The 26,272-nt window shown below is 38.7% G+C and overlaps 2 protein-coding genes across 2 annotated transcripts in view; both read right to left on the minus strand.

Moving 5' to 3' along the window:
• Positions 1 to 11,596, minus strand: part of VPS13C (vacuolar protein sorting 13 homolog C) — a 131,549-nt gene extending 119,953 nt beyond the window's left edge. The window contains exons 1-8 of the mRNA XM_030579044.1: positions 11,499 to 11,596; positions 10,717 to 10,811; positions 6,011 to 6,151; positions 3,854 to 4,046; positions 3,532 to 3,646; positions 2,972 to 3,107; positions 2,095 to 2,221; positions 1,296 to 1,413 (exon numbers count right to left, since the gene is read on the minus strand). Coding sequence (XP_030434904.1) covers positions 1,296 to 1,413; positions 2,095 to 2,161 — 185 coding nt within the window. The 5' untranslated portion in view covers positions 2,162 to 2,221; positions 2,972 to 3,107; positions 3,532 to 3,646; ... (2 more) ...; positions 10,717 to 10,811; positions 11,499 to 11,596. The remainder of the gene's footprint in view (positions 1 to 1,295; positions 1,414 to 2,094; positions 2,222 to 2,971; positions 3,108 to 3,531; positions 3,647 to 3,853; positions 4,047 to 6,010; positions 6,152 to 10,716; positions 10,812 to 11,498) is intronic.
• A 4,303-nt stretch (positions 11,597 to 15,899) lies between these two features.
• The window catches only part of LOC115659180 (vacuolar protein sorting-associated protein 13C-like), a 56,396-nt gene continuing 46,023 nt past the window's right edge, over positions 15,900 to 26,272 (minus strand). Inside the window, exons 13-16 of the mRNA XM_030579045.1 lie at positions 22,448 to 22,575; positions 19,591 to 19,697; positions 17,117 to 17,290; positions 15,900 to 15,962 (exon numbers count right to left, since the gene is read on the minus strand). Of these exons, the coding sequence (XP_030434905.1) occupies positions 17,158 to 17,290; positions 19,591 to 19,697; positions 22,448 to 22,575 (368 nt within the window). The 3' untranslated portion in view covers positions 15,900 to 15,962; positions 17,117 to 17,157. The remainder of the gene's footprint in view (positions 15,963 to 17,116; positions 17,291 to 19,590; positions 19,698 to 22,447; positions 22,576 to 26,272) is intronic.

Genomic DNA, 26,272 nt, shown 5'->3' on the forward strand with positions numbered 1-26,272 from the left:
GGAACCCAGATCAGCTTCCCAACCTAAAGCAGATGCATAGCATAAGTGATGGCTCAGGAGGACAAATGAACTCCTTCACAAATGTTGGCAGGGTTTGCCCAGCAATCTAGTCTAGAGAATCTAAAATGTGAGGTGCCCCTTGATCACAATGTTCAGATAGTGACAGCTTGGCAAAAATACTGAGGCCATCCAACCTTGTAAAATCCTAATATGAAATCCGGCATACCACACTACATATACGCATAAGGCCATATGTCCCAGAAGCCTCATACCCAATCACAAAAGCTGGCATTGTAACAGCAGAGCTTGAAGTTTGGTAATCAAGACATTTCTCACAATCAATTATGTAATCCCAAACCAGAAACCAAGAAAAACCTAAAAACCAAGAAAAAACTAAAAGACATTAAACTAAATCAACAAATACTAACTAACCCTAATAACTATAAATATTTAACTATATGCAAGAAAAAAAAAAACAAACCACTGAGAGCACTTGCTAAAACAAGACCAACAGACCCCAACCAGCATCACAGGAAGGCATCACAGGAAGTAAGAAGGAACTGAGCGATGGGAGAGGGTGGTTTTTCTCTTTATACTGACACACAGTGGTGTGCGACAGGGAAGTGTGGTTGAATTGCCATGAAGGGTACCTCAGAGGGAAAAATTTCTGACAACTGTGCTCGGGATGCACCCACACCAAGAGTGTAATGTACATGTGCAATCATTCAGAGAATAGGTTATTGCAGGCCAATAGGAACTACATGAGTAGGGACATAGCATTTGGCAGCTAAAATCTCAAACGATTCTATCTGCGCTAACAGAATATCCATTTGCCATTTTTCAGAGGCTCAGAACTAATGCCAAATTTTCACAGGAATGACGAAAAGCACATCGTTGACATGAGAGTGAATTCTCTTAAGTGCCTGCTCTAAAGCAGAGAGATGCTTTAGCAATTTAACATAAGCAAAACAAGGTGTTTTTCCTTTATCTGATTCTCACAAAAGGCTGCTTTGTTTTAGCTGAAACTTAACAAAATTCTTAGCCTGCAGCAAATATTCAATATGGCAAGTTTCAGCCCAGCTGACTGAAGCTTGGCAAAGTTACAAGCAACATTCAAACTGTTAGGCAGCCTTAATAATAAAAGTGTAGCTACTGACTTTGCCCATAACAAGGAGAAAATTAAGACTGTGCAAACAAGTCTTCAAACTCCATCTTGTCCCACTGGGCCCTTTTTCAATAGGCACAAATAACCAAGAAAAAAATGAATTAATTGTCTGATAGTGCTGATACATTACTTAGCCATTCTGATGTCTTTCTCCACCATTGATTTGGATAATTTCACATGCATATCCATAGGCTGTAATATGTGCAAAGCTGATGGATGCTGAAATCGAGCCTTCTTCCAGTCTTCACCTGAAGGAGTGTTTTATCCAGTTTAAAAATTCAACTTCACAAGCTTTATTTTGTAATGAAGAGACAGTATAAAAATAACCCAGAAAAATATTTAAGGATTACTTTAAAAAATCCAGCCCATCTAATAAACTGCAGAAACCTAATATATAGACAATATATTGCATGGACTTCCACAAGTCAGAAAACAACCACCTCTAACACCATGCTTTTATCAGCATCTAGCATGGGCCAAACCGAGAAGTATTTTCACTTATAACCTTGAAACCCAGAAACAAGAGCTATGAACTCAGCCATTACGAGTAATTTCCTCACTATATTTTTCCTAACCCAAGAGTCCCCACATGTAAAATCATCATAAAAGACAATATATATATTTTGCAACTAATTTGAGTATTAATTCAAACAAACAATTCATGAGCCTATCAATAAGTGCATAATACTAAATTATCTAACCCTAATTTACTTGCTAACACTTGAATGAGTACAGCAATAATATAGATTTCCAGAGAACAAATGGGAATTTTACTCAAGATACTGGAAAATTCAAAATAAATCAAGTTTTACAGTTTTAATTTGTATTTTCTTTATTATATGTAACTTATTTTAAGAACAATTATCTACTAATATACATTTAAATATTGTTGATTCTTCTTTGATTAGGTAGTGATTATGTTTTAATACCTCTTCTGCCAAAGAGAAGTTGCACATTATTGATTTTCACATCAAACGTGTCATAAGCTTTGTCCATAATCTCTTCCAAGGATGAAAAACTGGAAGTTTGATAACCGCCTTGATTTATGCTGGTCAACTGGTGGGACAGATTGAACAAAACAAAAGTACATCTACTAAAAGCACAGTATTTATACACAGGCACACATACACACTATATTATTCATGTCAGCACTGTACAGATAAAACTACTAGATTTTTAAAGCCTGTAATTTTTGGTTTGACTATCCCAGAAAAGGTATTTTAGAAATGTCAATGCCATTATCCTTAATGAAAATTAAGAAATCATAACTGAAAATAGAGCAAGTTCAGTAACTTCTTTTATTTTTGTAAATAAATCTTGTCACGTCTACAACAATATATTAATCAACTTATATAGGACTTCAAGTTTCAGCTTTACAGCACCACCATAGCGTCAACTTCACAGCTCGAGAGTAGCTCAATAGCTTTTCTTAAGTCTTCTTATTTGTTAAATAAAGGAAGACTACTTAACTGAAAAATGTAGATACACAGTGCTTTATGAACAAGATATGGCTTTGAAAGATATGGCTTTGAAAAAATCACATAGCTCTTACAATTTAGCTTGTTTGATATATGGAACCACATTTCACAAAGAATGAATATAGTTCTTCTGGATGATTCTTATTCATGTATTTATGACAAAGGTTATTATACAAATAATACTAGTGCGTTTACAAAAAGGTGTCTTTCTGAACTCGGATCAGCACTGTTGTCAGTCTTAAAACAAGTCTCCTGAGAACGAACAAATAATTGTATTATTTCCCTTTTTCTTGAATGCAAACAAAACTAGAGGAAACCAGCTGCATACCTGAAACGTACCGAAGTCCAAATAAGCAGGTCTGACTCATTATTGTGGAAACCCGTCTGTGGAACCACAAGATATGATGGTTTCAGATTAATCCTCAAGTCAAGGACTTTCCGTGTTTCAATAATATGAGCTAGTCCTTAAATAGGGAAAAGAACAGATTAAAAGATGAAATTATATTTACATCTGTAACCACAGGTATGGGACATGGAACAAACAATACTATACCAAAGGTAAAAGTCACATTTTCCACTGTAGGAGCAGCAACAGATTAAATGTGATCAATCTTTAATGTAGACATCTTTTTGGTTAACTTCTCTATATACTAACATCTTGTAAGTTAATTTTTCAATTTATTGCTTGAAGGCATTCTATTGGAGGTTAATCACTTATCAGTGTATTGACTCAAGAGAAACAGAATCAAAGCAATTTTGATTCAGCGATCCCATGATATGATGTTTATTCAAACATCAATACCAATACTGCCTCGCAAGTAGGCCCTCAGACTCTTTGCTAATATTTAAGGATTCACTTATCAATGGTAGATACTTTTATTTATTTACCTGTAGCAGTTCTTTCTTTGATTTCTTCCAACTTCATCAACGTGGCTGTTGTTAGTCGTTCCAGATCCATTCCCTTACTTGTCTGGAAGAATTCCACCATTGCATTTATTGTTCTCTTTAAAAATAAATAATATCAGTTCATATGCAATCATCCAATATACACTGCATCAGTTCCAAATATTAAATATTTTTTAAACTGAGATGGCAAAAATTAAGGCAAAGAAAAACTACTTTGGTACAGTATTGAAAGGAGATGGAAAGGCAATGAGGTGAGAGAGAACAAAAGGTGTTCCTATACATTTCTAATTTGAATACTACTCACAGCATCATATATGATTTCCACAGGCTGTGATTCAACTATAAGGCTCTGGTCAGCAGTACCATCCTCAGGATTTGTCTCAAACACTATTTTAAGCAAAGATGATTTGGTATCCCCAATAGAAGCCACAAGAGAAGGTACAATACTTTGTTGTTTCAGTCCTGTTACGTACCAGTGCTCAAGTTTTGCCTCAACTCTGTGAATGAAAACAAGAATTGTTTTAAAGCAATTTGTACTGAATATTCAATAGTACGTAAATGTGTCAATGGAATACAAGCTGCAATTTCACTTTGCACCAACATGAAACAGGAAAAATCACAGTGTCTTAGACAAGACGTAAGTGAACACAAGATACGGGGAAGCTAATCATTAGCCAGAACTATCTCAAGAAGTATCCTAAATTCATAGGGCTAACTACATGCAGAAGGATTTTAGGAGATTCTTGCATATAAAAAAGCAAAGAAATACTTGGGTTAAATGAAGCTAAATAGTTTAAGTGACAACACAGGCTACATAAAGAAAGAATACAAGAGAAGACTAAATTAAGCCCTGCAATATTAACATCCTTACCATCTACATTCAACTTTATTTCATTTTAAATTCAGGTTCACATTTCTCTTGTAACTGATTCTCTTATGCAGAGACAGTGCACTTGTGCTATATTAGAAAAAGTTATTACCATCCTTACCATCTACATTCAACTTTATTTCATTTTAAATTCAGGTTCACATTTCGCTTGTAACTGATTCTCTTTATGCAGAGACAGTGCACTTGTGCTATATAGAAAAAAGTTATTAATGATTTAGGAGAGCGAGTCCGGAGCCCAATCTTGCAGATTTCAATGCAAGTATGACCCAGTCTTGCTCCCTTTGATATCATAGACGTACTTTATTGTTTACTTCAGTGAAAGCAGGAACCAGATTTCTGAATGTGAGATTATGTTAATTGGTTGCATCTTAGGAAAAAAAATACATGTTTTTTCTACAACTATTAAGATTTTCATTCAGTTTTAGTGATAAAGACTTGGGAGTTGAAAACAGGGAAGTCAGTTTAGGCCGAGGTTCATAGACATGTGATGCTTTAACCTTTAAAATAAAGGAAAATAACTAAGGCAGATTAGATCCATCTTTTCCTTTATGAAATTTTATCTGTAAAATCATCACTTCCATATTTTTGGGAATAAGTCTCATTGCCAACTATACTTTCAAATGTCTCCTTTTTTATTTTTGGGCCAAGTGCTAGTTGTGTGTCCCTCAATCTGTCCACTGAAACCACATTACAGAATATTTTAAACAGATATTCTGTGAACTTGGGTTCTGCATAAAAGAAAAGTGGGGAAAAACAGGATGTGTTAAAATTACTTCTACTCTCACCACCAATATGCTAACTTGAATTAGAAAAAGTGTGCACAGGTTCATTTTCCAGATGCAACAACTAAGGGAGAGAGCATATTAGTTCCTTGGTGAAGAATCCATCGGAAGTTTGTGGCAGAGCTGGGAAATTAACTCTGATTTGAGGACCGAGCCATATACTGGACACAGGCCACACTGTCCATCATCATACCTTATATTTTCAAATCTCTGTATTTGGTCATCCTTTAAGCGGAGTTAATCCTTTATGAAGTGTTTTGAGATTTTCAGATGAAACAGAACTATGTGCAAAGCAGTATTTACCTTTAGCTGAATAAGTGACAATCAAGGTAACCAACTTAACGCAGGGGGGTGAGGGTGAGGGGGATTCTCGCCAGAGCATTTGGCACTGACTGTGGACCCAGGCTTGGTATTACTTTTAGCACTTTTTAACAGAATATGGTTTGAAGAAAAGTTGTGCATGTATGAATGGCTAGCTTAAATAAAAGGCAATGCATTTCAAACATTGAATGAAGCAGGGCTCCAAAAGAGGCCTTTATTAGGCAAGCCAGCATGGCTCACTCCTTCAACTTTGTTTTTTAAAAATCAATATTTATAATGTCATTCACCTACAAAAAAGTTTTAAGATGTAAAACATCTGAGCAAATTGAATAAGTAAAGTCATATACAACATATTGCTTTGTTCAAGAATCATTAATTTAAAAAAGGGATAAGCACAGTTGAAATTAGCACACTGAAAACATAATTGATCACTGTTCACAGAAATATGAAAAAGCAAACATGTAAATACTTAAGTGCTTGTGCTCCTGGTCTCTGAGATATTTTCGTGCTTAGATCAATTATCTGACTTTAAGAGTCTCTGGCACATCCTTGTCTTCTTTAATTGTAAGAGAAGTACTTACAGCTTCAGTGTCATTACATAAGCAACATACTAGTCAGGGAGATAAAAAAATAAGATTAAGAGTCTTTGCACAAATGCTTCATGATAATTCCTATTTTCTTATATTTACCACATATTCACTGTTTTATATAGTTTTAGTGCAGCCAATCTAGTGGCCCAACATATTGAAACCTGTGTTACAGTCCCCTGAGTTCAATCCTCCTCCTCTCTCTCCAAGTTTAAAAAAAACAAAAACAAGAGTTACTGAGGTATCTCTTTTCTCTGAAAGAACAGATATCAATTCCATCTAACAGTAATTACTTTTACTCGAGATGTAGACATACTACTTTGATGGAAATCCACTGTAGCCAGGCAATTCCTAATCCCATGGCTAGTTGAACTCAAAAGATATAATTACTAGGTGTGGTCATTAATTTTGATTCATGATTTGGACAATTTACACGTGTGTTGAGGGGCAGGATAGCTCAGTGGTTTGAGCATTGGCCCGCTATACCCCCCAGGGTTGTGAGTTTAATCCCTGAGGAGGCCATTTAGGGAACTGAGGTAAAATTCTGCTGGGGATTGGTCCTGCTTTGAGCAGGGGGTTGGACTAGATGACCTCCTGAGATCCCTTCCAATCCTATTATTCTATGATTCTATGTCAGGCTCAGCAGCAAGAAAGATTATGTAAATCAAGGTTACTGGATTACTTCCTGGGACCTATGTTTGAGTGTATCCACATAAAATTAGAGCACACTTCCTTTTTGAGAACAATAGGAAATTATTTCTCTTTATCTGAAACAAAAAAGAAAAGTAGGACTGGAACATTCCTTGCCATATAAACATGGAAAAGAAACAGTTATGTAACCTGTACATTCTTCTGAGTACATGACTAGCAGCCCAAACCTAAGGAACAGGACTACCAGTGTGGAGAGAAAAATTAAGAGGGTAGCTATGTACACTGAGTATACTAACAGAGTACTGCTACCACCAAAGATTTCCTCATTCAATAATAAATGTTTTTCCCACAGAAGTGGAGGTTCTTCAAGATGTGTGGTTCCTACCTATATTCCAGTGAGGGTAATGTGCATGCATCATGCCCCTGGAGCTGGAGCTTTTGAAAATAGTAGTGTCCGGTGGTCTGCACATACACCCTTGCACTGCCACGTGGTTTCGCCCGCGGCAATAAAAGGCAGGGCAGACCAGTCATGTCTCCAGTTCCTTCTCCACTACAGATGTCTCATAGCCACAGCAGGGGGCGTATGTGTGTGTTTGGAATACATATAGGAACCACACATCTCGAAGAACCTCCAGTAACTGGTAAGTAACTTGCCCTTCTTCTTCGAGTGATGGTCCCTATTGTAGTCCACTGAGGTGATTTACAAGCAGTTCCTATATAGGAGGGTGCGAGGAGGATGACGGAACCAAGGACTGAAGGACCACTGTACCAAACGAAGCGTCCATTGCCAAATCATGCACCAAGGCATAGTCAGAAGAGAAAGAGTACACCAAGCTCCATGAGGCCGCTTTACCAATGTCCAAGAGGGGCATGTCATGGAGTGCAGCGGGTAGCTGATGCTTGCACTCTCGTGGAATGGGCCCATATGCCAGCTGGTGGGGATCATCCTGCTAGTTCATAGAGTGTAATGCATCCTGAGATCCATTCTGAGATCCTCAGGGTGGAAATGTGCTGTCCCTTAACTATCTCTGTTATGGCCACAAAGTCTGAGAGACTTTCGGAATGGCTGTGTCCTTGAAGCTTACAGAATCAACCTTGTAAAGTACAAACATTTTCTTGTGATGCTGCTCTGCAATTTTTTTTTTTGGTGGATGTGTCTGCACTTTCTACTCAGTAAGATGTTGCATACTTCATATAGGGAAGTAATCACTTCCAAGTTAATCTCTGCATGTTTATGTTTGCATTATGCACAATTTCCAAATGGTATATTTTTGAACCCCTACTGGAGCATCAACAAACCTCAGATGACCAACAGAGCAAGTTAAAATGATCAGCAGTCAAACAGTTAACAGGGTCAGTGAAACAGTATTCAGAGTCAATCTTGAGAGTGAACACTTCATTGAGAAAAATAGAGGATTACTGTTTCAGGCTGCTTTCCATCTCTCATGAGAAGTTACAACTCAGATTACACAACGAAGATCTCTAGTCAAGTCTTCAGGACAAAAAAAGTCACATTCCAATAGATAACACTTGTTGAACTTCTGTGATATACAATATCACAAATACATAAATGGCTAGTCCAGTCTGTGCCAAATGGGTAGAACAATATTTTGTGTACTTGAAGCTCTCCGATTTACTGCAAGGTTCTTAGCTCAAGTAATATGCTGTAAATCAAAGAAGTACAAAATTTTCTCCAGCCCTCCAATTATTCTGGTGGCATTTGCTCTGATTTTTTCATTATTCTTTTAAAAAAAATGTTGACACTAGAACTTGACATAGTATTCCAGCGGTCATCTCACCAATTCCATATACCAAGGTAAAGTCACATCCATACTCATTACTTCCCTGTTTATGTATCCAAGGATCCCATTAGCTTTTTGTCACAGCTCATGTTCAGTTGCTTGTTCACTATGACTCCTTAATCCTTTTCAGAGTTACATCTGTCCAGGATTCAACCCCCCATTCTGTAAGTAGAACCTACATTCCCTGTTCCTAGATGTGTAACTGCATTTGGCTACATTAGAACACATTTTGTTTGAATGGGCCCATCTTACCCAACAGTACGACTGCCTTGTCCACATTATTTACTGCTCTGCCAATCTTTGTGACAACTGCAAATTTTATCAGCAGTGATTTTCCACTACAAATGGCCCTATTCAATAATGATTCCCCACTGACAACTGCTTTTTTTAAATGTCAGTTGACCAATTCTTAATTCATTTAATATTGGCTTTATTGATAGCATGTAAGTCTATTAAATAATGACCACCTTGTTTGGTACTAAGACAACTGACTTGCATAAGTTTAAGTACATTACATCTATGCAGTTAACTTTATCAGCCAAACTGGTAATCTCAAAGATTTAAATCAAGTCGGACTAGAACTCTCTTCCATAAAATCATACTGACTGGCATTACTTATATTTCTATGTTTTAATTGTTTATAACTGCATCCCAAATCAGCTCTTCTATTATTTTGTTGAGGACTGATGTCAGACTTGTCAGTCCACAGTTAGGCTTTTTTTTTTGTTTTTTTTTAAATTTTGGCACAAAATTAGCACTCTTCCAGTCTTCTGGAGTTTCCTAGGTATTCTAAGGTATATTAAAAAATTCGTGTCAGCAGGGCAGAGACCTCCACCAACTCTTTCAGGATTCTTTAGTGCAAGTTACCTGGGCTTGTAGATTTAAAAAGGTTTATCTCTGGCAGATGTTTTACGATTTTAGTACACTATCCTGCTTCTTTCCAAATACAGAACAGAAATATTTATTGAAACACCTGCCTTTTTGTGTGTCATTAATTTTACGGTCTCTGTCTAGTAATGAGTCTATACTACTGTTAGGAATTCTTCTGTTCCTAATATATTTAAATTCTTCATTGTCCTTCACCCTGCAAGCCATGGATTTCTCCCTGAGGTCTCTAGCTTCCCTCAATTTTCTACACTTCATAACTTCTAATTTATTCTTATTACTATCTATTTCCTCTTTTTTCCATTTTTTTGTGTATTGCTTTTTAATTTCTAATTGCTGCCTGCACTTCACCAGTAAATCAGGACAGGTTTTAGCCTAAGCTGCCCTCTTTCTTACCTGGAGTAATTGGGGCTTTTTGGCCATGTGAGCTTTTTGTGCACATAACTAGCTGGAGCGGCAGACTTGGGGATTTCTGACCAATCCAATTGCTTACTGATGTTTGTTTCTATTTTCTTTGTGGAAATAGCACCTTTAGCATATTTTTTTAACCCAACATAATTACACAGTGAATATATCTGACTCATATAATCAATTTCTCATCTTAACACAAACAACCCTGCCAGGCTCTGAATATTGGTTAACCGTTGACCCAAGGCATCAACAATACTATAGTAACATTTCACTTAAATACATATTTATTTCACTTAATTACCATAGAACTGCACTGATGTTAGGATTCTAAGTTAAAACTCCAGTTGAAGTTCTTCCCTCCAACACTCAGCAAGAGAGAGAGAGACTGAAGAGGTCAACTATTTTAGTTTTTTTGGTTTGTTGGGATTTGTTTTCTTTCCCCATATACAGCAAACTCTTTATTTTTCCTCTCTTAAGCAGCAAGTTATCTTTCAGCTCATTCTGCTCCCATTACCCACTTCCACATAATTTTGGGAATAGAGATCACACATGAATGATATTGACTTCTCGACAGTAACATCAAGAGAGTGATTTGTATGGATGCATTTGACTGTTGGACACCAAAATCTCAACAAGCCCAGATGTTTATACAGCCCAATATAATGATCTTTTAGTCTATGGATTGTGAATATGAACTCACAGTGAATACACATTTGGCAGATCAGTATCAGCGAACAATTGACACTCAAAATATAGTCATTCCTAACATCACTCCTGTATTACTGATGTATACCAGTACAAAGTTTTTCTTTTTCTTTCATTAAAAATGGTCAGTTTACCTTCTTAGGTAAGGTCAAGTTGTGAGAGCTGTCACTATACCCAATAGCAGTAAAGAGCTTAGCCTTTTCTTCTGGGGTCATGAGGTCATCAATGGCTTTTAAAAAAAAAGGGAGGGAAAAAGTGTTCAAATTCACATTAGTACCCATAACTGGTACAGGAAAAACATTAATTAATAAACCTTAACACCACATGCTGCCAGGGCACTTAATTTAATTTCTGCTATGAAATATTTCTCAAAAAGATGGTAAATTATGCAAATGTGACTCATATTCCCCCAACACAGACTAGTAAGTGATACATACCTATATAGTGCAAGCTCACCGAAATTACTTGCATCACAGTGGCACAGAGAAGCCCCAGTTGTGATCAAGACCCCATGTGTTAGGCACCATGCAATTACCCTAAGAATTCCTGGCCCAAACAGCCAACTGTCACTAGAGGAACTTGCTAGTGAATACATGCCTCTTAAACCTATCATAAATAACTCAGTATTTTTATTTTACAATGTTCTTCTGAAATTTTCATTACATAATTTACAAGATGCAATAGTTTATTTGCTGACATATTTTATTACTGTGTTTTCACTGAATTACTACTATCTATTCAGTGATATAACAGCAGAGACCCAAAATTAACACAAGAAAACAGTGCACTCCATACCTCTACCTTCTTCTTTCCTACAGCCAAGGAGGACAGACAGTTATCTACCCACAAGTGAATTAAATATTAGTACTATTTGTTTAGGGTTCATGTGAAATGACCTATTTAAATTCAAACCTACTTTCAGGAACTGATGATTCTTCATCTTCCTTTTTTCTAGATCCTTCTTACCCCAGAACCCACCTAAACCATCCTCACCTTTCTTCCTCCATCAGCAGATGTCTTCCTCAGCATTTCTGCCCTGATCTTATCACCTACAACCCAAAGATAATTAGTTAAATTAACTAAATGTTAGAACCATTCTGTATTAATTTTGTTTTCCCAGAAACTAACATGGATACAACAAATGATGTACAGCCATTTTCGGTAATGAGAGATCAGAGACTAAGTCCCAGCGTAAGATGGAAGCGTTTATTACATTAGTCTCTGTATTCTAAAGGGGAAAAAAATGCTTCATTGCTTAACATGACGTTTATTCTGCATTGTGCCCTTTATCTACTTGTAATCCATTGCGCCAAAGAGGTTCCAATCTAATTGCAAACAAATCAAGTGAGAGCTACAAAAAAACTAAAGCAAGGGAGATAAAGGAAGGGAAGGACAACTTCTAGCCCTAAAATCTATATACTGTTAATATATTTAAGAGATTTTTTTCAGGTTTGCTATAAATCCATCTTGATAGCTTTACCATTTTAATTGCTTTTCTTCATATTTAGGCCTGGTCTACATGGCGAGGGGAGGAGAATCGATCTAAGAAATGCAACTTCAGCTACGAGAATCGTATAGCTGAAGTCAACGTAACTGAGATCGACTTACCTCCAGTCCCTCACAGCACGGGATCGATGGCCGCGGCTTCTTCTCCGTCAACTCCGTTTCTGCCTCTTGCCCTGGTGGAGTTCCAGGGTCGACGGCAGAGCGTTCAGGGATTGATTTATCGTGTCTCATCTAGACACGATAAATCGATCCCCGATAGATCGCTACCGGCCAATCCAACAGTAGTCTGGACATACCCTTAGACATTCCACTTTTAGCTATTAAGCAGCATGACGAGGTCAGGCCAGAAGGCTACACGAGAGTAATAGAAGGTAGAGATATTAGCCCTAGATTAAGCAGGTCCCTTTTCCCTGAATAAGATAATGGGATGTTCCAGAACAATGAGGAAGGTGCTGGAAACCAATTAAGGCAGGCTAATTAGGACACCTAGAAACCCATTAAGAAGCTACCGAGCATCAATTAGGACAGGCAGTCTAATCAGGGCACCTGATTTTAAAAGGACCTGACTTCAGTAGTAAGGCGCATGTGAGGAGCTAGGAACAAGAGCACAAGAAGCTGAGCGTGAGTAGGCGTACTGCTGGAGGATTGCAAAATTACAAGCGTTACCAGACATCAGGAGGAAGGTCCTGTGGTGAGGATAAAGAAGGTGTTGGGAGGAGGCCATGGGGAAGTAGCTCAGAGAGTTGTAGCTGTTACAAGAGACACTGTAGACAGTTACAATCCACAGGGCCCTGGAACCTGGAGTAGAGGGCAAGCCCAGGTTCCCCCCATCCACATCAACTCCTATTTAAGACAGAGGGGGTGACCTGGACTGTGGGTCCCACCAGAGGGGAAGGTCCCTGGCCTATCCTCCAACCCACTAGGTGGGTCAGCAGAGACTGCAGGGATTTTTCTCCTCCCTTTCCCCATGATGGCCATGATGAGGTTAATCAAGTGAACAGCAGCTTTGTGCCACTAACACAAGGAGCCAAACTGAGGGCTGCCGTGAACCCCTGAGGTAAGCAAATCAGCCAGAAAGCGCAGAACCCACCAAGGCAGAGGAGGAACTTTGTCACAGGAGTAAGACTCTATTGCCTCAAATTCTAAGTACCAGCCCCAGCCTATATAACTTGCAATTTAAAGATATGTCTTATATTATTTCTCAGCTACCTTTAGCATAAATGCTTAGCAAGTTTAAACTACATCAATGGTCTCCTCTCATTATGGCACTATAAGACATAGGCTATGTTTAGTTTATCTGAGGATTCATAGCAGAGTAGAAGATAGAAAAGGCTTTGCAATAGGACAGTCAGCAAGAGAAAAAATAGTTTGCCAGATTGCCAGACTTCTCAGCATCTTTCGAGATCAAGCCCTTTAAACAAATGCATCATACAATGGAACAGAAATGTGTCATGTTGGTAACACATTATCCCTTATTGAGCCCAAGACAATCTATATATGGCTCCAGTATAACTGATCCTGGAATACTAGTTCAATTCTGGGCACTATGTTAAAAGAAAGATATTAAAAACTGGGGCAATTACAACAAAGAGCAAAAAAATTGGAGAAAGCCACAACATCTTTATTCATAGAGTACCTAAGTGCTCATCTTGCTACCCAAGATATGTAATTGAAACAACTGGGGACAGCGATAACACATGCACCACCAACCACCTCCCACCATTTTGGGAGGGAGAAAAGGAAAGCAAGGGTGAACTTGAGCTTGTGTTTATTTCCTCTCCCCTTCCTTCCCGGGGGGGCTGTTGCTAATAGCATTTCAGCTCATCCCACCCACTCCTGCTGCCATTGCATATATGAGGTCATGTCAGACTGACTGATTATCTTACACCTTCACAGGCACTGGGAGGAAGTAGGGATTGCTTCTTCCCAGCATTTCTTGGCTTGTTCCATAACAGGGACCTAGCCTTCTCCTTGTGCTTACGAGATACAATCTATCTGGTGCAAGCACACATGGACCAGTGTTTACATCCTATATTAAGCCACTCCAAATGGGTAACATCAATTTAAAAATTTCATTATTAATACATTGTCTGTCTTTTTCAGGATCCCATGAAAAAGCCACACCTACAGCTATCTCAGTATGTGGACACAGTATTTTTCAATGGGCACAAAAAATGGGTCTGGCAAACATGGGGACTCCATTCAGACTTCTTCAATTAAGTTCCCTACCTGGGATGGCAGGGAAGGAGAAAAATGCTGTGAGACTTGCTGGCCCCACTCATCCACCCTAGGCAGACTGTTCCTATCCTTCACAGGTAATCATTACTCATTCATTATGGTGATTTAAACACAGCAAAAGGTATTAGTCTGATCATTTCATTAAAGAGAGATGTCAGCCAGATTTCAGTCCTTTCCCCTGGTGTTACCTAGGTCTGATTGAAAAACCTTCTAAAACTGGGTTGGCAAGGAATTGCCAGACCAGTAATAATGAACCCAACATGGAAAGAGGTGAACTGGGAAATGAGTAAATATATTACCACAATAAGGGGTGCAATGATCTCCCATTAAAGAATTAAGTATACCGCTCCTGAGCGGTTTAGAGAGGACGTGGTACAGATATTTCCTTGGTCGACTTGTACAGATTCCTTTCCAGTTGCTCAGCAGTGCAAGAGTAGACAAACTAATTGCTATCATCCCCTGTGGTGGGTTCCACTGCAATGGATGGGTTGAGAAAGGATAAGATGTGAAAACCCCATAAACCAATGGGCTGCTTGGGCATGGGGCCTAAGCATGATATTGCATGGTGAGGATATGCCTCCAAGGCTTGCGGAGCATAGGATTTCTTTTCTCCCTCCTCTCCTACATCCAACATGGATGAAGGGAATAGACTGAGACTCTGGCTTTATGCCAGGCTGTCCCACTAGGCCAGTGGATATACAGAGGGCATTGCCTACATATATATATATATATATATATATACACACTCACTGAGGTTTGTAAAACACAGCGTTAGTGATTGCTCAGTAAATTCTGCATGTAACAGGCCTGCCAAGTAGTGGTCCCTTGTTGTTCAATAGCTTAATAAGTTGTGATCACTGCATTTAACCATATTCCAGTGTCCTCTCTCATTGCTTCGTTCTCTGCCTCAGTAAGCATAAGCTTGACTGGGTGATAAAGAGAAAGTGACCTAATAGTCACACATTTGGGGAGTATAACATCTAGGATGGAGATCAAGTATTTAGGAGGTCATGCAGGAATATAAGTAGTTCTGTATTGGAATAAAGAAAGGGGAATACTTAAGTGTATTATCAGGAAAAAATGATAGCAAGGTGTATCATACTATAGGATACCATGCCAGCACAAGTATTAGAAGTCTCAATGCTTGATACAAATTTAAGACTGAACACCAAACTAGGAAAATATATTAAAAAAACTGTCCAGTAAAAAGCAAGAATAACAACACGAGCTCCTCTCCATCTACCTTCTATGCTTCTATAACATAGGTAAGGGGGAGGGATAGCTCAGTGGTTTGAGCATTGGCTGCTATACCCCCCAGGGTTGTGAGTTCGATCCTTGAAGGGGCCATTTAGGGATCCAGGGCAAAAATCTGAGGATTGGTCCTGCTTTGAGCAAGGGGTTTGACTAGATGACCTTCTGAGGTCCCTTCCAACCCTGATATTCTATGACTAAAACAGTGAAACACAGCAAATTCTTTCCTGAAGGTTAGAAAATATTCACAAGCCATGTCTTAACTTCATATACGTAAATACCAGCTACTAAACATTAGAAACTGTTTCATTTATTTTGTTACCTCAACTTGTGCTTGCTGTCTTGCTAAAATGATGTTGAAAACGTCCAGTGCTCTTTCTAGATCCTGTTAAAGGAAGGAAATGAATACCCTGTTTAGTGTAAGATGAATTAATTTATGGTCTCTTAAAAAAAAATTGTTGCAGTAATCCACTCCACAAAATTCACTTAAGTCTCCTTTCTAGCCTCTCTGCCTTTAGAATTCCTCTCTCTAAAACAGGTCACTGGAAGGTGAAAGTTGGCTAAGACAGATACTGTGTCAAGCAGGCAAGGTACTAACAAGCTTCACAGGACTTGATTTTTATAGTGGAACCTCTTTACCAAGCTGCTGCTGCACCCTCTAACTCTCATCAGCCTCCTCAACTCCTCCCCCCTCCTTCCTGTTTCCTGTCCTTTCAGACTCCCAACAGCCATGTCTCCCAGTTCTAATAATTACAAGCACATCTAAACACCACAAAAGAATATTTAATAAACCAGTTTTCCAGTTCAATAAATGTTGGGAGTGCATTTCATCTATAATTCAGGAAGCTGAACATAACTGAAGTTCACAAATCCTTTTTAATAATGCCCACATATTAACAATAATATGGAGGTTTTCTGATACTTTGGAGTTGAAAATTGAAATATACTCATACAGAATTGCAGTATGGAAAGCAACCAGCCATCACTTCATCTTACTAAGTTAAATATTTAATTATTTTAACTTTCTTTTCCTATGTATGTTTTAACAAAAAGTCAAAAATTGCAGTGATGAAAAAAGTAATAGCGATTAGAATTTCAACCACCCTCATGGTTTAACCTGTATTTCTGAAATATTTTTTTAAAAATGACACTATCCAAATAGGCTAATGTGCTATTTGAACACCAAATTGTTAAAACTGATGTTTCATTGGTACATTTTACAAATTCATCACTATTCCTGACTTTACACTTACACCACACATTTTACATTGGAAGAATCAGGCTCTCATTCTCTCTAGATGAAAGGCTGATCGTTATTTTAAAACTTTAAAAAAAAACATAGAAGTAAAGAACACTACTCCAGATTTTCCCTTAGTTTTAGTCAATTGTGAATATTAAGCCAGGTTTTTCTATAAGAGAGGAATTAATTTGAACATACTGGTTAGCAAGAGGGATGTTTACAAAAAATACACTAAAATATTCATCAGTAAGAGTAAAGATGTACTCTACTGTCAAATATACCATATTAATAGCAAGCACCTTAATTTGTCGTTGTGTTTCTTCTGATAATTTGCTCTGAGTTAGTTTGGTTCTTGTACATATTTTTGTAACTCTTCAAAAGCTGCCTGTGATGTTTCATGTTGCTCCAATGACCACAAGTGAGTGCATCTTCTGATATGAACTTCAAGAATGCTCTTAGCTGCATATTTCCACCTGTAAGAATTTTATTTGCATTATTATTTCTGCTATATGTTATGATTTACAACTTAAAATTAAATTGTGAAAAAAACCAACAGTAAATCAAGGTTTATTTTGTTCATAGTATCTGAACAAGTTGTAACTCTAGGAAATACACTAGAAGATGAGTTGTTCCAGTTATTGTTTAATTTAAGAAATTAAATTTGAAACCAATGTCTGATTTTCACAAGTGTTGCAAACAAGCATTCCAATTCACCTCATCTTTAGTTACCAGACTATAAGCTTTAGCTATATTTTCACTCTGAATAGGGTAAAGCTGAAGCTGGCGATACAGTCCAACATTAAGTTTGATAGAAAAAGAACAGAACTGCTATTATACTAGATCTATGTTACAAACAGCAAATCACATCACAAATTATGCATGATCAGTTAATAGGTAAATAGGTTCAATTAACCTATTTGACTCCAGCAACACAGAACTTGGCACAATAGGCACACTGCTCAAACTAAAATGGGCTGGAACAACATTTTGCATGTTTTGAACAAAATGCACTCGCTTACCCATTTAGAATAGCTATTGGCTATGACATTCTATAACAATTGCTTATGTGTCTTCCTTAATAACTTGAATGACGTCATCTATTAAACATTCTAAGGAAGACCCCACAAGTTGCTATAGCAAGTTCCCACATTTTTCTGTTTAGCTTCCAGCTAGAACATGGAGTTTGCTTATTAACCATTTCTCCATTTGGAGTTCAGAATATCTGTATTTTTCCAGTAGTTCCAAGTTCCATTATTAAACAAATAGTCAATGATGTACAGAAGAAAGGTGTTTAATTCCTCTGAATATACCCTGTTACTTCCAGAATTAAATTTGGGATTTTATTAAGTTGGGGAGGAGAGCAGGGAGGGCTTATGTGACCAAAGGCACCCTACCCTGAATGGTCCTTTAGAATATATGCTAACTACTTACGCTAAACCATTTGTTCCACCTTGCATTTAGCTGTGATGCTCAGAGTACCTTTCCCAATCCTGAAGAAGAGCTCTGTATGGCTCAAAAGCTTGTTTCTCTCTGTAGTGGGCCGGTGTGGCTCCCCTCCTCCCCAGAGAGGGTCGAGCCCCACCGGAGGCCAGAGTGGGCGGAGCTAGGGAGCTCTCAGCCCGCCTCGCAAAGGGTCAGGCGGCGAACTGGAACTATAAAAGCCCGCCCTCAGAGCTCAGTCAGACCCCAGCAGCCGGAGAGCTCAGACGTACCTCAGGGAGTTCGAGACTGGCTCCCTCGCGCCCGCTACCGGGAGGAGCTGCCGGGGTTTCCCCGCGCCCGCTGCTACCCAGAGGAGCCGCTGGCACTACCCTGGCCGGAATATCCCAAGGAACTCCTGGACTTACCACGCAGCCCCAGTCACAATGAGCCTATGCTCGTGGACCCTTCAGAGGCTGACGTTAGGACCCAAGTAGGTCCCGAGGGGGATGGAAGCAGCCCGGGTGCAGCCAACCCCATTCAAGCTGCGGAGTTGCCAGAGCCTATGTCAGTGTGTTGCGGTCAGGATCCCCACTGACTGACCAGCGGAGTGACAGCCGCTGTTAGGGCCCTGGGCTGGGACCCAGTGGAGTGGGAGGGCCTGCATCCCCCCTGCCACTCAACTCCTGGGTGGCAGACTCCCTGCTCTCCCTGGCCGAAGCAGGCCAAAGCCTGAGTCTACTGACTCAGCGTTTGCTTCCCTGCCCTGACCAAGGGCTAGACCTTTAAACTGTTACTGTTGCTCAGTCCTGACCAAAGGCTTGAGCTTACTGACTCAGCGTTTGCTGTCCACCTTGGCATAGCGCCCGGCACCACGCGGCTGGTACAGCAGCCCTGCCGGAGGGCCTGAGCCCCTTGCCTGCCAGATGGACAGGCACCGCAAGGACCGCCGGGCTAGTTTCCCGGACCAACTAGAGTGGAGTGGGCCAGAGAGGGTCGAGCCCCGGCCACACATGCCTACACTCTCACAAACAGGAGTTAGTCCAATAAAAGATATTAGCTCATCCACCTTGTCTCTCTACTTATTTAAACACAGTTTTCCTTATTGGCATTACTTTAGAAGTGAGAACTTAACACTGGAAAAGTAATAGCTAGACCATCTCATCAATTTTTAAAGCATATTAAGAACAAAGTAAAATCAAGCGTAGTCCTATCAAAATCAAATAGTCCTATCCTTAAGAGAAAGCATGAATAGTGGTCATGACCCATATGAAAGCTTCCAGCATTTATTACTCAGGATATGAAGTACAAAGCCTGATAATTTACTGCAGTTCTGTAAGGCAGTACAACTTACCACTGTTTGGCATTTTTATGTAGAGGTACATCTGGTCTGTATTTTCTGTATGGTACATTTCGAACCATGTAATCTATGGACTCCAGAAGGTCAATCATACTGAGGTACTACACACATGAAACAAAACGTTATTTCTTACCATCAGAGGTTTACATAGTTTAATTAAACGCATTGATCAGGTTACACTTAGAGCTATTTAATGGTCTTCAGTCTTTCCTGAAATATATAGAAATGCATGCTCTGAGGGTAACAAAGTATAGAGCTGAATGCATGACACACAGTATAAGTTGTTTGTTGCGTAAACAACAATCAAATGGCACAATTTGTATTTCAGTCAGTGTGCTCGTCTGCCTGTGGTAGAGCTTCTTGAATTGGTTTCTTCCCTAACTTCCACTCTGTGCGTTCCCCACAATGCACTACCCTATGTGTCTCAGTTGTATTGCTGGAACCCACATAGCAATTTATTGGATTTCCCATGCTCTTTCTGTAATACAGCCAGTATGCCACAAGATTACACCCTTGGATTAAACCAGTGGTTCCCAAACTTTAACAGCCTGTGAACCCCTTTCACTAACATGTCAAGTCTCACAAACCCCTTCTTAAAAATGACTGTTTCCAGGGATTTTCTCCTGTACCCGAGTATAAATTATAAAAGCAGTGATCTTGGAAATATAAAATTTGTTTTTATGACATTCTTATTACACACTATTTATTATTATTAATTATTTATCATTACAGTATTTGTATTGCATTATGAAAACGGCAACATTCTTCCAAGATCTCACTCAAAAAAGAGTTCCCCTTACACAAGCATTCAGGTCTTGAGCAGTCCAGGTAAACAGCGTACGTTACAAAAAAGTTAAAACTTGTTCTTCATAATAATTTAAAAAACAATACTAGCTGCCTATTTAATTTTAGAAACAGCAAAAAATATTCACCTCTCTTTCCGTTTCTTATAAGGAGTCTTGAAGTTTAAATCTCCTCAGTGTGATAGATACGCTTGCTTTGATCTGCTTAGCTCTTGGAAGTCTAGGGGCTGGCCCAGGATCCCTAGGGACAGCTCTGTCCATCATTAGGAAATCCCCTGCCACCCTCCAGTATCCCCTGTAATATTTCGAATCCCCAGGGGTTCACGAACCCCAGTTTGGGAACCACTGATCAGACCTAGGGTGACCAGATGACAAAAAAAAAAAAAATCAGGACACATTGGGAGGGTAGGTCCGGAGCGCCGCCAAAGTAAGACTATTGAGACAAATGGCGTCCCGACCATACATGGGTCGGGACAAGGGACAAAATGACTGAATTTTATCAAGACGTCTGGCCACCCTAATTACACCAGACCTGAAAAACAGTCTAAAAACAAAAAAGGTTCACCAAGTTCTAAGCAGCTGAAAAGGACTATAAAACTGAAAAATGTATACAGCTTTTAATTTGTTGTAGTGCAGTCATGCAGCAGCACCAAACGCCATGGCTTTGAAGAATCCCATGTTATCAAGCCCAACTTCCTACACCAGGTACTAGCTATTCTCACACTAATCTCTTGTTTACTGTTTCTTGGAAATGCTTCAAAAGCCTCAGATGTAAATGATGTTCACGGAAACAATTGCAATTTCACTGTTCATTTACCTCAATTTACCTTTAATTTGCATGGATTATTTCAAAAAATACAAGGTCAATTTAAAATAAAATTGCCCACCACTAAAATTTTACATTTTTGCTGTATTTTGATTCAAATGTCCATTCTATTTGCTTAAACTTTGTTTTTCAAGTTTTACATATACCTCTCAAACTTGTAGAACATTATTGTCTTGGAGTCTATTTTATACTGTAATTAGCATCTTCCTAGTGAGGTGCTTACATTTCTACCAAACATTCAAAGTGAGGACTTTGGGAAGAAAAAAAAGGATGACATGCAATTTAATTCTGTAACTTTTAATATGACTGTGTGGCTCTTTTCCGTGGTTCTCTCCTGAACATACTAATCACTTTCAATACTTCCAATACATGGTCCTCTCTTGGCTGCATACAGCCATTCCTACTTGTTTAGACTGCATTATGCCAAGTCACGCAACTACCATGCTTCTATTTGCATCGTCGCTGATGCAGAAATTAGGACCTATGTGACCACGGAGCACCACCACATGCCTTTATATAGATCATCATAGTGCTGTTTATCTACCAGAAATGAATATTGTTTAACATAATGGAAAATTTAACGTTTATAGGCACATGTGGATGCTTGACAGAAAATGTACAACATTAGCACTAAGGAAATTCAATTAGATTAAGCTCAAGTTATAAATTAGCATAAAGTCTGCATATACTAAACAAAAGCCTGTATCTCTAAATGGCAAGAATCAGAAAGAGAAGCTAGGACACATTGACTTGGATTAAAAAAGTTGTTTGCTTGCTTTATCCAAAATATGAGCAAAATGTTCAGCATGCATAACCCTGATTCACTGTGCTAAATTTAGGTCTATGTGGGGCAAAGGCAACAATATAATAGCCCTGCAGGAAAGACATCTCAAATAGGTGGGAAACATGCCAATGTACAATTGTTAAACATAGATCAGCTGGGATCTTACCCACAATCAGCCCACAGATAGCACTGAGTCCAAGTATCATAAGCCAACACCAGGCAATGCCTGTTACAACACAGACAAAACTTTCCCAGGGTTACCATTTTGATTCAAATGTCCATTCTATTTGTTTCAACTCTGTAAGTTTCTTTAAGTTGTCATCTAGCAGGTGATGCTCAGACTTGTGTGCAAATATAACTAACAAACCTGTCTAGTTGAATATACATAGGCAATGTCATAATCCTTAAACAGAGAATAAAAATATCCAGATAACTTACCTGTGGCTTAGTGAGTTCAACGGCAATATTCTGTACTTCTATATTCCAATCAAGCTTTGGAGTTTTTAATTCAGTTTCTGCATGCGGATTGATGTACAGTTTTGCAGAGGCTGATACTGGCCTAAAAACTTCAAGATACAAAACATGTATAACACTATGGTTCTGATTGGCCCAAAATTATTAAACCTAGTAAAGAAAACTACTACACTGCATTGGCCAAGCTGGACAATCTCTGCGTAAAAGAATAAATGGACACAAATCAGACGTCAAGAATTAGAACATTCAAAAACCAGTTGAAGAACACTTCAATCTCCCTGGCCACTCGATTACAGACCTAAAATCGCATTATTACAACAAAAAAACCTTCAAAAATAGACTCCAACAAGAGACTGTTGAATTGGAATTAATTTGCAAATTGGACACCATTAAATTAGGCTTAAACAAAGACTAGGAGCGGATGGGCCATTACACAAAGTTAAACTATTTCCCCATGCTTACTCCACGCCCCCTTACAGTTCCTCACATCTTCTTGTCAAGTGCTGGAAATGGGCCATTTTCATTACCACTATAAACAGTTCTTCTCTCTGGCTGATAATATCTGACCTTAACTGACCGCTTTCCTTATAGTGTGTATAGTAACACCCATTGTTTCATATCGTGTGTGTGTGTGTGTGTGCGCGCGCGTGCACGCGTGTGTGAGAGAGAGAAATATATCTTCCTACTGTATTTTCCACTGCATGCATCCAATGAAGTGGGCTGTAGCCCACAAAAGCTTATGCTCAAATAAATTTGTTAGTCTCCAAGGTGCCACAAGTACTCCTTTTTACAAAAATTCTGCCACTGGTGATGTTCTGAAGCATTCTGTGATATAATGTCATCAACAGGGCACAATATGATGTAGTAGATCTGTTTAAGACTCTCAGTTTGAACCTAAATCAATTACATTTTATATTTACAAAAAAAGTCAATGTAATATTTGTGCCAAAATGGCAAGAGCAAAAGTTCTAGCGGGTGATGCTCAGCTTAAACATTTTACATTGTTAATCTTGCATTATCTATAACTAGTAGGTCAACGTTTCAGATAATTATTTAAGTTGACCGTGCCCCTTCAAAACTATCATGATGGTAGGAGCAATAAAGCTACACATTATGGCAGATGCTTCTGTGATAGACAAATCAACTATATGAGGAGTCCATAAAAGAAAATGGGTGACTGCAGTACTGCAGTCTACAGCATGTCTGGAGAAGGAGACCAAAAAGATTCCATCAAACCTAGTTTTCACAAGACAGATTAGAATTTAGAAGGAAAAGTGATCATTTCACACTTAAGGAATACATTTCTGTAGATGAACACGTGTTTTTAAACCAAACTAAGCAAATTTGGGGTGCAAGAGGAGAAAACAAAGATGAATTCATTCCTCAGTACTGTCTGTAATGGATTTATCAAGTTACTTAAGTTATCTTAAGCCCACACTGCTCTTTATGATCTCCTTAAAGAATATTGAAGGGATTCAGTACAAGGACAATAGCTACTGTGTAATACACCATTTACTACGTTAATAAGAAAAATTAAAAAATGTTTATTTGGTTAATTTCTAGAACCTTTCTACAGTCTCACTCTGAGGACAACTAAGATAACTTGTTATATATTTGAATGATTTTATATAATTGCATTTTTTATTGTTTTAATCAGAAAAGTGTACCGTAACTATCACATCCACAACTCAGGTAATTTGGCTCAGCATCTCTTTTGAAAAGATTCTATCAGCAAATTTGCAACCTGTCCTTTCTCATATTTTTAGGACACCCACTACCTTACTATTTCAGCATTAACACTTTACACAAAGCAGGAGTCCATGCTTAAATAGCATAATATCTTAAATCCATGTCGAATTACTCATATTATAAAACTCTACTAATCACTATATACATTTAAAAGAAGATTGGCTTTAAAAAAGCTTACTCTTCAAGGAGGAAGAATGGGATGTGTGTCCTCTTTTTGCTTCATCATAATGTATAGACAAGGTATGCATTTATTTTAAAGGTTTATGTCTTGTTTACATTTCAGGTAGGGTGGATAAAAACCAAGGATTTTTTTTTTTAAAGTAAAAAATCAGATTTTTTTAATTTAAATTAGGTTTTTTCCTCAAAAAGCATTTTATCAAAAACATCCATCTAAAGATCGTTTTAATTAAGATACATTATAGCTCAAAGATATCCCATCACAGAATAGTGATTATAAATTCTAATTCTATAGTATGACATAATATATTCATGTAATGTTTAAGAAAAGTTTTGCATACAGTTCCAATAGTTCATGGATTAGGGACCCAATCTTGGGGGGTTCCAGGAGCTTCTGTATAGATTATTTAGGTTCATCTTTCTGTCTACCCAATGAGACTCAATGCTCAGTCTAGAAGATACCATCAGAGATGTTCAATTTTGCAGTTCTCGATTTGTGTCGAGAGATACTATGCTTGTTAACAGCAAAAATGTTTTAAAAAATTAAATAAATAAATAGGAGATGAGAAATAACAGACCTCAACGCTATCGTGCCTCTGCAAATTTGTGTACACAGAGTTAATCCCTTACCTCTCTCTAAAAGTGCAAAGTTTCAAAAAGTTGAATGACTAGAAGATGATTGGGGGCAGAACAGATCTGGACAAGGAGAAGAAGCCTGGAGAAAAATGTGAGAAGGGAGAGAGAGGCACTAGAAACAAAAAAGTGAAACTGTTTTAGCAGCATATTCCAGAAGTCTTGAGGTCTTTCTGAGTGTAGCCTTCATCAGGGGCGGCTCTAGACATTTCGCTGCCCCAAGCAGGGCGGCATGCTGCGGGGGGCGCTCTGCCAGTCACCGGTTCCGTGGCTCCGGTGGACCTCCCGCAGACGTGCCTGCGGAGGGTTCACTGGTCCTAAGGCTCCACTGAACCCGCATGGGACCAGTGGACCCTCCGCAGGCACGCCTGTGGAAGGTCTACTGGAGCCGTCTGCCGCCCTTCCGGCGACCGGCAGAGAGCCCCCCACGGCATGCTGCCCCAAGCACGTGCTTGGCCTTCTGGGGTCTGGAGGCGCCCCTGGCCTTCATTGATTTTAGATCTACGATACCATTCTCTCACTAGAAGGGAAAACCTATAATGTTAGCAGGCCGTAAAAGAGACCCAGTTTGGGAATATTTTAATCATAAAATATCAGGGTTGGAAGGGACCTCAGGAGATCATCTAATACAACCCCCCTGCTCAAAGCAGGACCATTCCCCAATTAAATCATTAATTAATGAAGTTCTTCTACCTGTGGGTAAGACAGGCATGTATGCAAAATGCAAATAGTGCAACAAAGAAATGCAAGGCCTGGTTGCCTCAATGAAACAACATCATGAGAAGTGTTCCCTCTCAGGAGGAAGCTGCATTGAAGATGATGAAAGGAACACATCTGAACACGCAGGATCTTCAAGTAGGTGAATTTTTTTATTTCCTACTTCTTTCTTAAGGACTGCCTGTCTTCCTTCTGGACTATTCTTGAATTCTCATGTCTGAGCAAATATAGTTGTTATTCTATGGGATTATCATTTTAGATGCAGTCATGATAAAAATACATACAGCAGATCTTCCTTTTACAATTTCACCTTTAAAGTAGTATTAAGTGTCAGTGAATGCAATGAGATACTAAATGAGCAGTATGGAAATAATCATTAAATAACTGCATTGACTTATTTTGTTTAGGAAAATCATCCTCAATATACAGGATTCTGGAGATTATCCACCTTCAAGATCATCGTCATTTTCTATAGTTTCAGAGTTATCTGCCAATGACAGTGTTTCAAGTCAC

The sequence above is a fragment of the Gopherus evgoodei genome, chromosome 10 (assembly GCF_007399415.2).
Source record: "Gopherus evgoodei ecotype Sinaloan lineage chromosome 10, rGopEvg1_v1.p, whole genome shotgun sequence".
NCBI lineage: Eukaryota > Metazoa > Chordata > Testudines > Testudinidae > Gopherus > Gopherus evgoodei.